At 40.4% G+C, this 17038-nt stretch overlaps 1 protein-coding gene across 2 annotated transcripts in view; it reads right to left on the reverse strand.

The window, feature by feature from the left end:
• ABRAXAS1 (abraxas 1, BRCA1 A complex subunit) overlaps positions 1-7767 on the reverse strand; it is a 23238-nt gene extending 15471 nt beyond the window's left edge. Inside the window, exons 1-3 of one of the 2 annotated variants that reach the window (XM_077814985.1) lie at positions 7641-7767; positions 3718-3808; positions 1942-1978 (exon numbers count right to left, since the gene is read on the reverse strand). In XM_077814985.1, the coding sequence (XP_077671111.1) occupies positions 1942-1978; positions 3718-3808; positions 7641-7727 (215 nt within the window). In that variant the 5' untranslated portion in view covers positions 7728-7767. The remainder of the gene's footprint in view (positions 1-1941; positions 1979-3717; positions 3809-7640) is intronic. The other variant, XM_077814986.1, reaches the window with a different exon arrangement.
• Positions 7768-17038: the final 9271 nt, after the last annotated feature.

Consider the following 17038-nt stretch of genomic DNA (forward strand, 5'->3'; position numbering starts at 1 on the left):
CACAATGAGACACCATATCTCCATCCTTACGGCTAGAATCAACTTTATCTCGGGGTAACCCTCAGGGAAATGCATTTCAAAGGGTGAGTGGACTATAAAGGTGAGATGCAAAAACACAGCAAGGGTTCTCTCCCTTTCTCTCTTTCACCTAAGACGACAAAGAAACCAGTCCTTTGACTTTGGGGTAGTTCCTGACCTGAGAATTTGGTCAGCAATTAAGGATTTTACTTTGAACCAAGGCTAGCTGGTTAAGTTTTAGCTACTAGAAAGTATTTTATCTTTATTTCTCTTGTGACCATTTCTGACTTTACTTGTACTCACTTAAAATCTCTCTTAGTAGTTAAATAAACTCGATGCAACACATCCCTAAGCCCATGCCACTTCCCACAGCCCCCATTAGCCTGGAACTTCAAACCACAGCCAGTGGGAGCTGCAATCGGCCGAACCTGCGGATACTGCAGGTAAACAAATCATTCCAGCCCGCCAGTGGATTTCCCTGATGGGCTGCGTGCCAAAGGTTGCGGATCCCTGTTTTAATCAATACTAACCTAGTGTTGTGTTTAAACTGAACTGTTTTGGTAACTCCAATTAAAATAACAAACTGTTGCATATTGACTCCTTACAGTGCCAATGGACCTCTAATATCTGAACTGCCCAGGAGAGGGCTGGATAGTGCAGAACACATGTTTTGGGGAAAATTTGTGACTGGGAGTGTGTTGAGGTCACAATAGCTGGTGGAAGCCAGAGTGTGACTTGAGTGTTGCTGACAGGCTGCTGGGGTCAGAGCTATCGCTATATGCAGACACTCAGCGTGTGACCTGCGTGCTATTAGGCTGTTTGTAAGCATTCCAGGTTGGGAGCTACAACAGCAAAGCATTGTGAGGCACCCAGGGTTACAGGGACTGCACCCAAAATGTGACACACAGGTTTAAATATTTAAATGGAATAAGGATGGATTTATTACATGCTTAAGGGCTTTCTTGAACCATGGCCACAGAAAGTCAGTAATGGTGTGGTGTGGCATGGCTTGAAGGTTTTAGCAACATGAGTTTGGACTGGGTGTATTGGATGATGTGGGCTCATCTACATTTTTCTACAGCATTCATCATGGTATATGAATACCTGTAATAATCCCAAATGAATGCCAATAAAACCTTTATACTACCACTGTGATGTATTCTGTATTGGCCACATCATTTTTATTATAAAACATTTTAAGAGTTTGAGGGTTATAACATTTTTTTATTGGGACTATTTTTCGTATCCCTTTGCCTGTGAACCTTGCTACTGTGAGTTCAACTGTACATGCCATAGAGAAACAAAAAAAATGACACCTTTTAAAACTGCTAAAAATGACCTAAAATAGATTTTATATATATCACATTTAATGCCAGTTATCTAAGGATCTTCTACAACTAGAAGCAAGTGAAGTGTAGCTCACTGATAAGTTGACATCCTTTCCGATGGTATAAAGCTTTAATGCTTTCACTTCTATCCCTGATGGGTCATAAGATATCCAACCTTAAAGTGTTACTACCTCGAGCCAGTGTAATTCTGGGGGGAAATTATACACCTGTGGGAAGAAGTTGCTTTTTGTTTTTAAATGAAGCTATTTTTAATGTTAGAGTGAATCTCAGGAAGATTACATAGTGCGCACAGTGCAGATCGTGGTTCTACAGTTCATAACACGCGTGGTATACAGTATATATATTCATACATGCACACAGATATAAGCATACAGTATACATCTAATAAAAAGTACTTAAAACTAATACAATATTGTACCAAATGGATACATAGGCATTTTGTATCTGTGTCATTTGGAGAAGCTGATACGTCATTCACCACTAGCTATGTTATTTCTTCATTCATAGGACGTGAGCTTAACTGATGTAGAAACCCGTCATTTAATTTTGTACATGTTTAATCAATGATACTAACCTGAAAAGCTGATAGCATGGAATATGTTTTTGTATATCTGAAAGAAAAACAATATATTACTCTGGCTCCACATACTCAGCACTCTCATTCTTCTGCAGATTATATTTATAGCCATACCCTCCTGAGAAGTAAAAATTTTATCAAGGGACCTTTAAAACTTAAAACAAACACTAAACTCCAGTATTGACTCACACTGGGTCACAATAGTAGACTCACAATAGTAAGTCTTTAAAAATAATCCTGTGGTTTTTCAAGACTACAGGGAAACCATCTACATGTTTAGGTGTGTTTTTCAATAAACTATTTTTTCCCCTTGTGCTTTGCCAAGCAAGAATCATGGCCAGTTTTTCCCATTTTGTTCTCTTCATTTTTTGAGAACAAGAGTAAAAATAAAACATACACTTAATCAAACTGCCTTGTATTTTTCAGTTAAGGCCCAGATCCATTGAGCATAAGAAAATATGTACCTAATACCAATTAATTGTAATGTTCTTTCTAGTTTTGCACTCAGCATCAGAATTATTCTTACAGTTAAACTTTTATGCAAGAATATAGTTGTTTCATAAATGAAAGTTATTTCTATAGTGCTCACAATAATCTAGATGTTTTCAAATACATAATTCAGTCCAAAGTGACTCTCCTGGTTTTCAACATCCTGCATGGAATTGATCCTGGTTACGTAAGAGAGAGTCTCTCTTGGACTACAGCTGTGTTCCAGTGAAGCACTAGAGCTGTTGGCCACTGGGGTAGGTTCATTACTATAGGATGCAGAACCTTCACAGGAGCTGGATCAAGAATATGGAACTCACTACGAGAAGAAATAAGGACAACTAACCTCTTAACATTCAGAGCTAAATGCAAAACCCTCTTCTTTACCCAAATCCTCCCACAGTAGTACTCATTGCAGAGGGGAGTACTAGGTCTTACAACAGCACTCACTTTTATAACATTATGTTCAAGTGATTTTTTTCACAGGGTCAGCTTCTCTTATGTTCATTTTTTCTTCTCAAAGGTTCATATAAAATATAAGATGACTTCCCAGCACTTAATACCTCCACAGAAATTTGTTTTTAAATAAACTTCAAGTTGGAAATATCTGAAAGCCTGCTTGATAATAAAACCTGAAGAAGAGCTCTGTGTAAGCTCAAAAGCTTGTCTCTCTCACCAACAGAAGTTGCTCCAATAAAAGATTACCTCACACACCTGGTCTCTCTGATAATAAAACAGTCTTTGACACGTAAGCACGTTTTATCTTCGAGGCACTTAAGTATTAATGAATTAATCCTCACAGCACCTTCTGAGAAAAGCTAATAGCATACCTATTTTATGAATGGAAAAAAGGACCCAAAGTCAACCTGGTCTAAATGAGCTGAACTTCTTGGAATTCAAAACCGTTCCAGATTTCATCAGGATTGAATTTGGTCCAAAAGAGGTTAGGTGACTTACTCAAGGCAACAGAAGGAGTCAGAGGCAGAATCTGTTTTTAATGTGACTTCTTGGTACAGAAGATGTATTCAAGAAAATATAAACTCATACTTTTGTTTCCATATATCTAGAACTATTAGATAAAATATTTTGTTACATTCATATTTTCGTAAAAATTTCAAAACGTTAAAGAAGATGAAATATGAAAGATTATCTTACAAAATGATAAATACCACATTTAAATACAGCATTGTGACAACATTCAGTAGTCTTTGTTGCCAGTCTGAGGCCCAGATTCAGTAAGGTACTTAATCATATGCACTGTCCCACTGAAATCAAGAGTAGACTCACCAATTGTATAAACAACTTCAACATCATCCATCTGAGAGTCAGTAATGCTGTTCTTGGCTTCACCTTTCACTTCTCCAAGGAGGAAGCCTTCCTTTGTAAGGGGAGCAAACAGAGGAAAAACATATTAGAAATAATTAGGGCTCTTGATTAATCACAGTTAATGCACGTGATTAACTAAAAAAATTAATCACAATTAAAATAATTAATCGTGATTAATCGCAGTTTTAATTGCACTGTTAAACAACAGAATACCAATTGAAATTTATTAAATATTTTGGATGTTTTTCTACATTTTCATATATATATTGTATTCTGTGTTGTAAATGAAATCAGTGTATATTATTTTTATTACAAATATTTGCACTGTAAAAATGATGAACAAAAGAAATAGTTTTTTTCAATTTACCTCATACAAGTACTGTAGTGCAATTTCTTTGTCGTGAAAGTGCAACTTACAACTGTAGATTTTTTTCTGACTCAAAAACAAAACAATGTAAAACTTCAGAGCCTACAAGTCCACTCAGTATTACTTCTTGTTCAGCCAATCGCTAAGACAAAATTTTGTTTACATTTACAGGAGATAATGCTGCCCTCTTCTTATTTACAATATCACCAGAAAGTGAGAACAGGAATTTGCACGGCACTTTTGTAGCTGGCATTGTAAGGTATTTACGTGCTAGATACGCTAAACATTTGCATGTCCCTTCATGCTTCGGCCACCATTCCAGAGGATATGCTACCATGCTGATGACATTCGTTAAAAAAACAATGCATTAATTAAATTTGTGACTGAACTCCTTGGGGTAGAATTGTACATCCCCTGCTCTATTTTACCCACATTCTGCCATACATTTCATGTTATAGCAGCCTTGGATGATGACCCAGTACACGTTATTCATTTTAAGAACACTTTCACTGCAGATTCACAAGAAAACGCAAAGAAGGTACCAATGTGAGATTTCTAAAGATAGCCACACCACTGGATCCAAGGTTTAAGAATCTGAAGTGCCTTCCAAAATCTGAGAGGGTTGAGGTGTGGACCATGCTTTCAGAAGTCTTAAAAGAGCAACACTCCACTGCGGAAACTACAGAACTCGAACCACCAAACAAGAAAATCAACCTTCTGCTGGTGGCATCTGACTCAGATAATGAAAACGAACATGCGTCGGTCCGCATTGCTGTGGACTGTTATTGAGCAGAGCCCGTCGTCAGCATGGATGCATGTGCCCTGGAATGGTGGTTGAAGCATTAAGGGACATATGAATCTTTAGCGCATCTGGTACGTAAATATCTTGCGACATCTGCTATAACAGTGCCACGAGAACGCCTGTTCTCACTTGCAAGTGACATTGTAAATAAGAAGCGGACAGCATTATCTCCTGCATATGTTTGTCTGAGCGATTGGCTGAACAAGAAGTAGGACTGAGTGGACTTGCAGACTCTAAAGTTTTCCATTTTTTGGAAAGTTTTATTTTTGAATGCAGTTTTTCTTTTACATAAGTCTAGATTTGTAAATTCAACTTTCATGTTAAAGATATTGCACTACAGTACTTGTATTAGGTGAATTGGAAAAAAAAGAAATAGTATTTTACAGTGCAAATACTTTTAAGCAAAAATAAATATAAAGTGTGCACTGTACACTTTGCATTCTGTGTTGTAACTGAAATCAATATATATGAAAATGTAGAAAACATCCAAAAATATTTAAATAAATGATGTTCTATTATTGTTTAATCGTGCGATTAATCACAATTAATTATTTTAATCGTGCGATTAATCACAATTAATTTTTAATCGCTTGACTGCTCTAGAAATAATGCTTTTATTGACAATGTTAAAAAAATCTACACTCCGTCATCTGGACAACGAGCTGTGGGAGACAGGAGTTCTAAAATTTACAAAAATAATTTATCAAAGCAAACATCTTGAACTTTTAGCACTGTCCTTTATTTTGTGTGGCCTGCAATCATTTTCCCATATGATTTACTGCCACAAACAATAGTGCAGTCAAAGCACAACAGAAAAGCCCACAAGTGGTGGAGCAAAATGACTCTCCCCAAATGCTTACGCTACTTCTCCCTAAGTTCAGCAAAAGCATATAGGAAGGAGAGACAGCAGGAATAAAAGATAAAATAGCAAAAAAGGAAACATTTCACAAGAATAAAAAACTATAAAGGTGTGGGATGGATGGCATTTTGTTTTTAAATACACAAATATGAGTGAAGAAAAAAATCTGGGGATCTATGTATTCTTTCTTGCTTGCTTTTTACTTCTGTTATGCTTCCTTTTTTAAATAGTTGGAATGGGATCCGGACTTAGTTTTAATGACCACCTGTCAGACTTGGACCTAAAAGTTTGACCAGCTCTTAACAACTATTCTATAACATACTGAAGTGAGCTGTAGCTCTCGAAAGCTTATGCTCAAATAAATTGGTTAGTCTCTAAGGTGCCACAAGTACTCCTTTTCTTTATGCAGAAGTAGAAAATGCCACTTTTACACCACACAACACAGTGTCGCTGAGTTACAGTTCTGAAAGACATCAACTTCCTGACATTAGTGTCCTTAAATTCTAAACACTAATGTTGCAATAAAAGAGGTTTTAATACAAAAGATTCGTTTCTAAAAAAAGTTAAAAACTAGATCAAATGTATGTTGCCAAGATAAAAGTGTGTGTAGATCCTGACATCTAGGACTCTAGTTTTAAAATGTAGTTAAAATCATAAATTGCATCAGGCCTGTAAGCAATTTTCCAGTAGCTATAACTTCATTTCCAAACTAATGCCCTGATCTGAAACTACTGTAGATCTGCATGGCCAGATTTGAGCAGAGCCCCACTGAGATCAGTGGAAATCTACATGGGGAGAGGGGTCTGCCAGCATGAAAGACCTTGCAGGATCAAGGACCAAACTTTTTGTTAAACAAGGCAAAATACACTTATCTTCACTTAGGACCAAGATAATCAAAACCTCTGATATTAAAAACAAATCAAGTTTATCCAAGCAGGAAAACAAGAGCCCAGAACATTCCCTAAGACCTGGGCAGAAAAGCATTTCAGGTGTCTTCCTCCCCAGAAATAAAATACATTTCAGCACAAATGTGTAATTGGGGGGGGGGGGCGGGGGCGGGGATAGGTGCACTTCTGGAAATAACCCTGATCCTGCAATCACATCCATGTAGTTAGATCTTCAGCCTTGTGCACGGGCACAAGAGTCTGCCCATATTGATCAATTTACAGGACCGGAGCCTACCTCTCTTTTATCATTATAACCACATCATTGCTACCACCACCTACGTAAGCGGGGGGCTGCTTTCAAATTGTGGTGACATCTGAAGTGAGGGAGATTTTAAAAGAAGGAGAGTGATGTTGCAAAATACCTCATTGAAACACAGGGAGCAAAACCCTTCCCCTTCACAAAGCAAGAGGTGATTTATTTGTAATCAAAACAGTGCCTTGAAATCAATCCCCAAAGGATCTGCTGCCCCTCTGGCACGGCCCTGGCCCTGGGCGGCAGTAGGTCGGGGCACACTTTACACACCGTTATTTACACGCAGAGGGAGGGGGCCGTGGCGCTTACACGGTAGCCAGCAGGAGAGGGGCTGGAGGGAGCCGGGAGGCATGTAGTGAAAGTGAAACCAGGGGAAGCCACTGACACCCAGCGGCGGCTCCCCCGCCCAGGGGAGACTCAGGGGCAGCGGGGGTGTGGGTGTGTGTGTGGGGGGGGGGTGGATGTAAATCTACTTCTTAACCTCAAACAACCGCCCCCCTCCCCCAGGCGGACCCCCAGACCCCGCCTCCCCTCTCCTCCGGGCCCCAGGCGCTCCCCACGGGGCGAAACCTGCCCCCGCCCGCGGGCCCCCCCCCGGTGCCATTGTCCCCGCTGGGGCCGGGGCGGGGCGAGGCGAGGCGGTGCTGGCGGCTCACAGTGTCCGAGTCGGTGTTGAGGTGCTGGAAGGCGAGGGCGCCAAAGACGAAGCCGGAGAGCAGGGCCGAGGTGCTCTCCCCCTCCATGCTCCCCACGGCGGCCTGGGCCTGAGTGGCCGCGGGCCGGAGCAACAATGGCAGCGCTGGGCCGGCGCGTGAGAGACCCCTAGTGCCCAGAGGGGAAATGGCACCCGCCGGCTGGCGCGGGGACGGACACACACACACACACACACACACACACAGCGGGCTCTGCGGGGGGCACACGTACACACACACACACACACACACAATGCTCTGCGGGGGGCACACGTACACACACACCCAGAGTGCTCTGCCAGGGTCACACATACCCACACTGCATTCTGCCAGGGGCACATGTACACACACACACAGAGTGCTTTGCTGGGGGCACACGTGCACACCCACACCGCATTCTACTGGGGGCACACGTACACACACAAAGAGTGCTCTGTTGGGGGCACACAGGCACACCCACACTGCATTGTACCGGGGGCATACACACACACCCAGAGTGCTCTGCCAGGGTCACACATACCCACACTGCATTCTGCCAGGGGCACATGTACACACACACCCAGAGTACTCTGCCAGGGTCACACATACCCACACTGCATTCTGCCAGGGGCACATGTACACACACACCCAGAGTGCTCTGCCAGGGTCACACATACACACACTGCATTCTGCCAGGGGCACACGTACACACACAGCACTCTGCCCAGGGCACACGTACACAGCCACACTGCGTTCTGCTGGTGGCAAATGTACATACCCTCACCGTGTTCTGCTGGGGGCACATGTACACACACACACAGGCGCAGATCTTGGGCATCCCCACACACACAGCCAGGGGTACTGGAACAATGCGTATAGTGTGGGTGCTGAGAGCCATTGAGCCAAACTCATCGCTCACTGTGTATAATGGAAACCACTTCAAGCACCCACAGCACCGCTAGTTCTAGCACTTCTGCGCACAGCCCCCTTCTGGGGGCACCCCTCCACACCCAACACACAAGCCCTCTGCTGGGGGCACACCCCCAAGCGCACTCAGAAACCTGCACCACGCTGGGTTGAAATCTCTTAAAAGGCATTTTGGACCAATGATGTGTGGTGTGTAATTGGTTACCTGAGTCACAAGGCATTGTTTCTGCTCTCTGAGTGGACAACTGACATTTTTTTTAACAGGAGAATAATGAACTTTCTAGAACAAATTCTCAGATAAATAATACTTTATATGTATACAGCACCTAACTCAGGGGGACATCAGCATTTGGTTCTGGTCCTGAACTAGAACTGTTACACCTTAGTGTGGCTACGCTCTTAATCCCAGCCTAAACTTAAGCCAGAGCTAGCTCTGAACATTACAACCTCAGCCCCTATTTCCTTATTTTATTACTATTAGGAAATAAGACCTTGCATTCCTTGCACACTTGAGCTCTAAGCCTTCAAGCTCTTCTGCTCAGGCAGCCTCCTGTGCTCAAATGGAGCTCTGCTGACCTCTGGCAATCCCTGTGGGTGTCATGTTCGTCCTGCATTGATCAGCTTGCAGGATCAGGGCCCTGAAGAGTCATAAAGATCATGCAGAACCCTCACTAGTAAAGAAACTGAACTCTTCTTTCTGAAAGAACATTGGGGGAGGGAATTATAGGATAAAACCAAAATGGTTATTGTCTAACCCTGAGCTAGTTTATTTCCTCAGCTAATATTATTTCCAGGAGTCAGAACTCTGTCCTAGGGAAAGACTTCTGAGGAGGGTGAATGTAATTGCTGTAGACTCCATTAAGAAGTGGGATTTTATATGGTGGGAAAGTGCTATCAGCTGTTTCTGGCACAAGGTGTGACATCCATAGTGATGCAGACAGAGCTGCCCTTTGTTTAGCTGAACGGAGTGATTCTCCCCCATATGTATATTTAACAGGAACGTTTGTTTCATTTCAATATATATCAGATGGATTTCTGACAGGAATTTTCAAAACAGCTTATTTGTCAGCTAGTACTGACCATCCATCTTCTTACTGAAAATTTCAAAATACAGTTAAACACTGTCTGATGCAACTATTATTTTTTAAAAATCTGGCCAACATTTTCTGCATTCATGACCTGGACATATGGAACTTTGGTCAAAATTCTCAAGCCAGGGCACCTAAAATTAGGCTCCTAATTCTGTGTTTATTTGATTAAAAATAAATGACTTTATTTTCTGAGGTGCTGAACACCAACAGTTCCCACTGAAGCCAAGTGAAGTGAAAATCAGGCCATGTTTATTTATGTAGCTGAATATAGGTTTAGATGCCTAACTTTAGGCACCCTCATTTGAAAACCTTAGACCATAAAGAAGTTTCACTGGGTGTGGAGAGGTAGGAGAGCTCCTCACCATCCCAGATCACAAGCATAATGCTGTGTAGCAGGGAAAGTGAAGAAGAGGGTGGCAGCTTCAGACCAATGCCTGACATGCACTTACTTGAGGTTTAGATTATGTCTACACAACAGCTGGGAGGGTGCTTCCCACCACAGGTAGACAGACAGGAGCTAGCTCTGCTCCAGCTAGTGCACTAAAAAGTGTGGCATGGGTGCAACCCCCTGATTTATTCTATTTAATTATGGCTCTTCAATTAGTGTACACTCCTCCTTTGTGAGTGAAGATCATTGTGATCAATTGTTGTCAAGAACAGCATTTGGTACAGCCAATCAATCGTGTTCTATATGAAGGTCATGGTATTGGCTGGTTTCTAATCTTACATTATGTTGGATCCCGTGCAATATGATAATTGCTTCACTAATGGGTAGTCATTATTATGTATGATAATGGATAATTGACATCAATGAGTAACCCCCAGTTATGTATTTGTTTGGCTATAAGGAAGATACTTATGAGTTGAAACGTTAGCCCTATTAGCTGGTATTAAATAAAATAATAATGTATTATAGAAAGCATAGCATATTGAGTTATATATGTATAAAACTTTATGTATTATTATTTATTTAAATTGTAAGCTTTTTTAGGGCAAAGAACATATTTTTTGTTCTGTTTGTAGAGCACTTGACACAGTGGGGTCCTAGGATATTGCTGGCTCTCCTAGGCGTGGCCACAAAACAAATAACTAATAATAATAATAACTACTATTAATTACTCCATAGAGTATGTATTATTTATATTATTTAATAAAAAGATACTTAACACATAACAAACTGCTCATAATATACTACATTTATTGTACATAATATATAAAAATTAGCCATATGATCTAAATATCTCTTTACTAAATAATATTGTATACAGGTACATATATTCATATGTACAATATTTAGTAAAGAGATTTTTAGATCATATGGCTATATATATATGTGTGTGTGTGTGTCTAAGTGTATGTATATTTATATACACACAGAGATCTTTCTTCTTTTTTTGGATGTGTTTTAACCCCTCCTTTTCTAATTTGTTAGTTTTACAGGCATACCAGCAAACAGCTGCTTAAAGCTATGCTTACCAGTCACCCCACATTTATCAGTGATACAGATGAGGGTGCATTCGGCATACTTTAATTTTTATTGTACTGTACTATAGATATTAAACCAGTATCTGTTGTTTTAAATTATTATATAACCAAAAGGTGGCAGCACTGTGTTCATGTTCTACTTACACAATTAATACGAGAGATGCTTGTAACCTTATTAGTATCCATATGAGAAGCTTTTACTTTTTCTAAGTAAAAGCCATGAGAAAGTGACTCCATTTGTTGAACAACAGTATGTTTTCCTTTTCCTGTAGGATATGTAGTGCAAACAGAAATGTGCATTGTTAAGTAATAGATTATGCCACAGAAAAGGCTGTATTAATAACTGGGATCAAGAAATCATAGAAGCATATTTTCTCCTCCAGTTCTGGTGTGCAGTAAAGAGCCAAAATGGTCAGATCCCAAGTGGGTGGGGTGGGGTGGGTATATAAAGAAAGGCACTATCTCTGCAGCATGCTACAGATATCAGGCCAGATTTTCAAAAAAGCCCAAGATTAGGTATTTAAATAGGAACTGTCTGAACTCTCTTGAAAACCTGCCCTTTGGGTTTCATTTACTTTTCTGTTGCCCCTAAGTGAAGGATCTACATCTTTTAGCTAACAGTAAGGTCTTGATTTTGTCCTCTGATATACAACACACAGTACCTTTTATCTTGGGTAACTGGCAGTAGTGCTTGAAAATTAACCCTTGCACTGATGCAAACTATACAGATGGAAGCCACAGTGTGGGTCAGAGGGTGGGTCCAATCCTCACATGCAGTGTGATTCATCCAACCCAGGATAGGAACTGAGGGCAAGTGAAGTCTACACTACTGCGCTACATCGGCACAGCTGCGCCGTTTTAGGGCATCTGCTGTGCCAACAGGAGAGTGCTCACCCATCGACATAATTACTCCACCTTCACAAGAGGCAGACGCTATGTCAGTGGGAGAGCATCTCCCGTCGACATAGTGCCGTGTGGACAGGGGGGTGTCTTTTTCATGAAGTTAATCAGGAATAGTTAATCCACTTTAAATTCGCACCCCCCCCCTCATTGCTGATTAGTTTTGAAGCATAGACGAGCGGAGTGTGTGTGTGCGTGTGTGTGTGTGAGAGAGAGAGGGAGAGCAGAAAATTGCTGTAGAGTGAAAGTGTTACTATAGGAAGTGTCAAATAACACCTTTAAAAAAAGAAAATGTTACTTTTACTCTTTTAATACCTTTAAAAAAACTTTACCCCATATTTTTGAGGGCGGCAAATAAATAACTAGATCAGGTGGGTGTTTTCCTAAAATTCTGAAACAAAGAAAAAAATGTGAAAATATTGAAACATTTTGTTTTTTTCTCAATAAATTTTTCATTTTGAAATATTTTTGTTCATTAATGTTTGTGAGATACTCAGATACTAGGGTGATAAGGGCCACATCTGTATCTTGTGGATAGATCAGAGAAGCAACATGGTTCTCTGTATAGGACACTGGACTGGGAACCAAGACACCTGGCTCCTGTCTCTGCCATTGTGTGCGACCTTGGGCAAGTCATTTTATCTCTCTGCCCCTCTCACCCTTTATCTGTTGAAACAGTAAGTTTTTGGAGGCAGGGACTAACTCACTATGTGTTTGTACAGTGCCTCGTACAATAGGGCCCTGATCTTGGTTGGGCCCTGCTGACAATATTGTAATATAAAGAATAAATAATAGTAGATAAAAAGGAATTTTAAAACTAAGGCTAATGTTAATACTCATGAATTTTAATATTGTTTAGAGGTCAAAGATGGCAGAGCAGTAGACTGTAAAATTCCAGGTACAGCTCAAAGATACAAAGTGAAGCTGAAAACAGACGACTCTCTCTATAAAGCATATCAATTTTTACAGTGAATTATAATCAATACAATAGCAGAGGAAAAGTATGGCCTACAGGTAATCAAAAGATGAATGAATGGAGCATTCCACTGAGTGGTTTACTGGCCACTTGCCATTCTTCAATGGCAGCAGATAAAAAAAATACTGTGATAAGTATAATATTTCAGACCACATTTATTTGCAATAAAAAGGTGATATTGACATGGAATTAAACTGCTTGATATTCTGGACCTGTGTGGCCCAACTGACTGGAGACAAATGAAATGCTACTTTTTATTAGATCTGACCTACTAGAAACCAATAACATATAAAAAACTTACCATAAAATAAAAGAGTGGGGCCGTTGCATGAAATCTTTTTTCTGAGTCAGTTCAAGATTTCCTTAACTCTGGCAATAAAAATTGCAATTCCCCCCCCACCCCATGCATCATCTCTAGAATTATTCTGACACTTAAAAAAACTACAGCCAAAATAATTTATATCGATTTATTAAAACCAAAACATGAGAGGTGAAGTCAATGGGAGTTTTATGTACTCAGCACCTTAGTATTTGGCCCGATAGCACTGTCACAATACGTTCCATGTCTTGTGTTACTTTGTATTGAGATAATGAATTAAAGAACATTTTTACACACAAAAACAGTCTCTTACACGTGTTTTGAACTCTCTATTGTGAATTTATAAACAAAATAGAAAAGGAGTACTTGTGGCACCTTAGAGACTAACCAATTTATTTGAGCATAAGCTTTCGTGAGCTACAGCTCACTTCATCGGATGCATACTGTGGAAAGTGTAGAAGATCTTTTTATACACACAAAGCATGAAAAAATTGGTGGATCCGTGCTGGAAATGGCCCACCCTGAATGTTGTAATTACTGTCTACATCCATTCAAAACATCTTAGACATGTTTCCAAGTCTGTAGCCAATAGTATTTGTTTCATAGTTAATACAAAATAGCAAGCATACACTTGAAGATCCAGTTTAGTCTTAAAAACTTGAGTAGATGGAGGGGAAACAGGCCAAACCCTAAGAATTTTGTGTTAAAGCTTCTGTTTATTGCCAATAGAGAATGGTAGCATTCAGGGTGAAATCTTGGCCCACTTAAGTTAATGGCAAAACTCCCACTGATTTCAGTAGAGCCAATATTTCACCCTTAGTGCCAAATAACAATTTGATTATGGAGTGTTACAACATGGCTAAAATGTGCAGGGTAGGTGGAGCCTTTGTGTTCTGTAAAAGGAAAAGGAGGACTTGTGGCACCTTAGAGACTAGCCAATTTGTTTGAGCGTGGGCTTTCGTGGGCTGCAGCTCACTTCATCGGATGCAAAAAATGCCTCCCCCCACCCCACTCTCCTGCTGGTGGTAGCTTATCTAAAGTGATCACTCTCTTTACAATGTGTATGATAATCAGGGTGGGCCATTTCCAGCACGGATCCACCAATTTTTTCATGCTTTGTGTGTATAAAAAGATCTTCTACACTTTCCACAGTATGCATCCGATGAAGTGAGCTGTAGCTCACGAAAGCTTATGCTCAAATAAATTGGTTAGTCTCTAAGGTGCCACAAGTACTCCTTTTCTTTTTGCGAATACAGACTAACACGGCTGTTACTCTGAAACCTGTCATAAACAAAATAGACGCTAATTAGTCCACTTTTGTGACTGAGTCAGCAAACATTAATAAATGTAAGCCTTACAAAATCTATGTAAGACGCGTAAGTATGGTTATCCCTAGTTACATGTGGAGAAATTGAGGCAGAGAAACATTCTTGGGATTTACTCAAGATCATACAACAAATCAATGACAGAGCTAGGAATAGAAGGCAGGAGTTCTCTCCCCCAATTATTTTGATGTAATTACTTGGCAACAGCAGAAGCAGCTCGTGGGGCAGCAGAAGGGGACAGTGTCAGGGATCTTGTTGCCCCGGGGCACAGAGCATGTGAGATAGTTTGGCAGTTGGGAAGGGAACATGTGGACGAGGGATCTGTTGCTTATGCCTAGTAAACCTTGCCCTCCCCGAGTCCCAGCAGCATAGAGATCCATTTCCTTCTTGTTAGGGGTTTATATTGCCCTCTTCCTTTGTGCTCTGAGCAGCAAATTCACCAAGAGAAATCGACTTGCGTGACTCATCTTCACAGGGGAGGGTAGAACAACCAATGCCTTTTTTTCTCTTTAATATCCCACAATAATCTGTCTGGTGTTGATGGGCCTTCCTTGTTGGCCAGGACATGGCACCTTCTGTTGGAGATCAGCACTTCACACTAGTTAATGTTTCTCTCCTGTCTGGTGAGTTACACAGTCACAGAGGCTCACAATACAACCACTCACATATTACCTTACAATATAGGATACAGATTAATGCATACATCAGTTCACAAGCGTTCTGTAAAGTCTAAACATTAAATATTCTTCTAATCCTAATAGCTATTGTAACAATACTGACACACGGGATCCAGACTGATTCCAGCTATGTATTTGTCAGTGTTCAGTTGAGACATGCGGTCCTTGGCTTGAGGTGGCACCTGGGCTGCTAGTGTCACAAGTTTTGTGGAGAATTCCAGCTCTGTTTAATTTAGGGGCCAGATCTTCAGTTTGTGAAAATTAGCATAGCCTGATTAACTTCAATGGAGCTATGTAGATTTACTCAAGCCGAGGATCTAGCCATAGGGTTTCAGAGTAGAAAGTCCCTCTTGTTTGCAAAATACATTTGCTGACTTGAGCTAGGCTTAGCCTAAATGGCAATTAATCCAGAACAGGTTACATAAATGTGCCTTATTCCCTCACAGACTACAGTGGGGACTGATAAAGCAAAATGGTGGAACTAGCTTGAAAATGACTTATTGCCACGTGTTCAGGTTGAAAACAGCTGGGTTTTTTTAAGACAAAGGCCATAGTGCAAGGAAAGCAGTTTCTTTATAAGTCAGCAATTTTTTTTGTAGTTAACAGCCAGTTATTCTTTGATTAGAATGCAAACTATTCACGAAGAGTGAACTTTAGCATAATTTATTGTAGGGCTTTGCCAGCAGCTCTGTAATTATTAGGACACTTTCAAATGACTAGGCATATTTTCCCCTGCTGTACCTGGAGAAAGAGAAGATTCCAAGAGGAATTCAAAAGCAGAATTGATTTCTCTTCACTTCAATATTTATGATCTGCTCATTTAAAAGAAATATCAAGGAGTGGAGGGGGGGGGGTGAGGGGCAGGGACACCCCTCCAGGTACTAAAATAGCAGCTTGTGTTTGTATTTTCACCACCTTACTTACAATGCACTTATCCTGTTAAATGTACACAGAGTGGCTTGTCATGCTTGAGCATGTGACGTCCAGGAGAAAAAACAAAAATCTTTGGCCATCTAAAAATTTCATGGCTGTCATCATGCTTTGGTTGACTGGAACTACATTGCAAGTGGGACAGCAGCAGTACTTCTTGTATTCTGAAAAACAAAGGTGTATGACACTTGAGCTAAAGGAGAATCTCCATTAGCTGCTAGCAGTATAGGGGCTATGACTTGCACTTGAGCAGTTCTGATTCCATCATGTCAAGGGCAGTGGTACACACATTAGTCAGGTCATTACAATAGAAAAGGAACATGTTATTTCTGTGTGATGCATTATTGCAACTAATTGTTGTTCTTTTCTGCTGAATTTTTTTAAAAAAAATCTACAGATCATCAGAATTTTTCTTCTATCTCAAAGATATTAGTAGACTTCAGCCCCTGTATGATTCAGAGGTTTGGAAATGGGGCACAGAGCCCTCCACATATACACCTCTGGTTTGAAACCAATCCAGATTTGGAGAACACATCACAATTTGAAGGGTGCCTGGTAGTCCATCAGAAATAAGTTGGTGGTCTCTGTCGAGTCTAGCGGACAAGTCTCCACATCACCAAACCCACTGTGGTGTGTATAGAGACCACTGTGAAGTCCTCGGTGACCCTGGATTTGTTAATTATAGATATGTATTTTAAATTTTTACTTTAAAAATGATAATGAATCCAGGTGTAATTTTTTCTCAAAGAATTT

The sequence above is a fragment of the Eretmochelys imbricata genome, chromosome 4 (genome assembly GCF_965152235.1).
Source record: "Eretmochelys imbricata isolate rEreImb1 chromosome 4, rEreImb1.hap1, whole genome shotgun sequence".
Taxonomy (NCBI): Eukaryota; Metazoa; Chordata; order Testudines; family Cheloniidae; genus Eretmochelys; species Eretmochelys imbricata.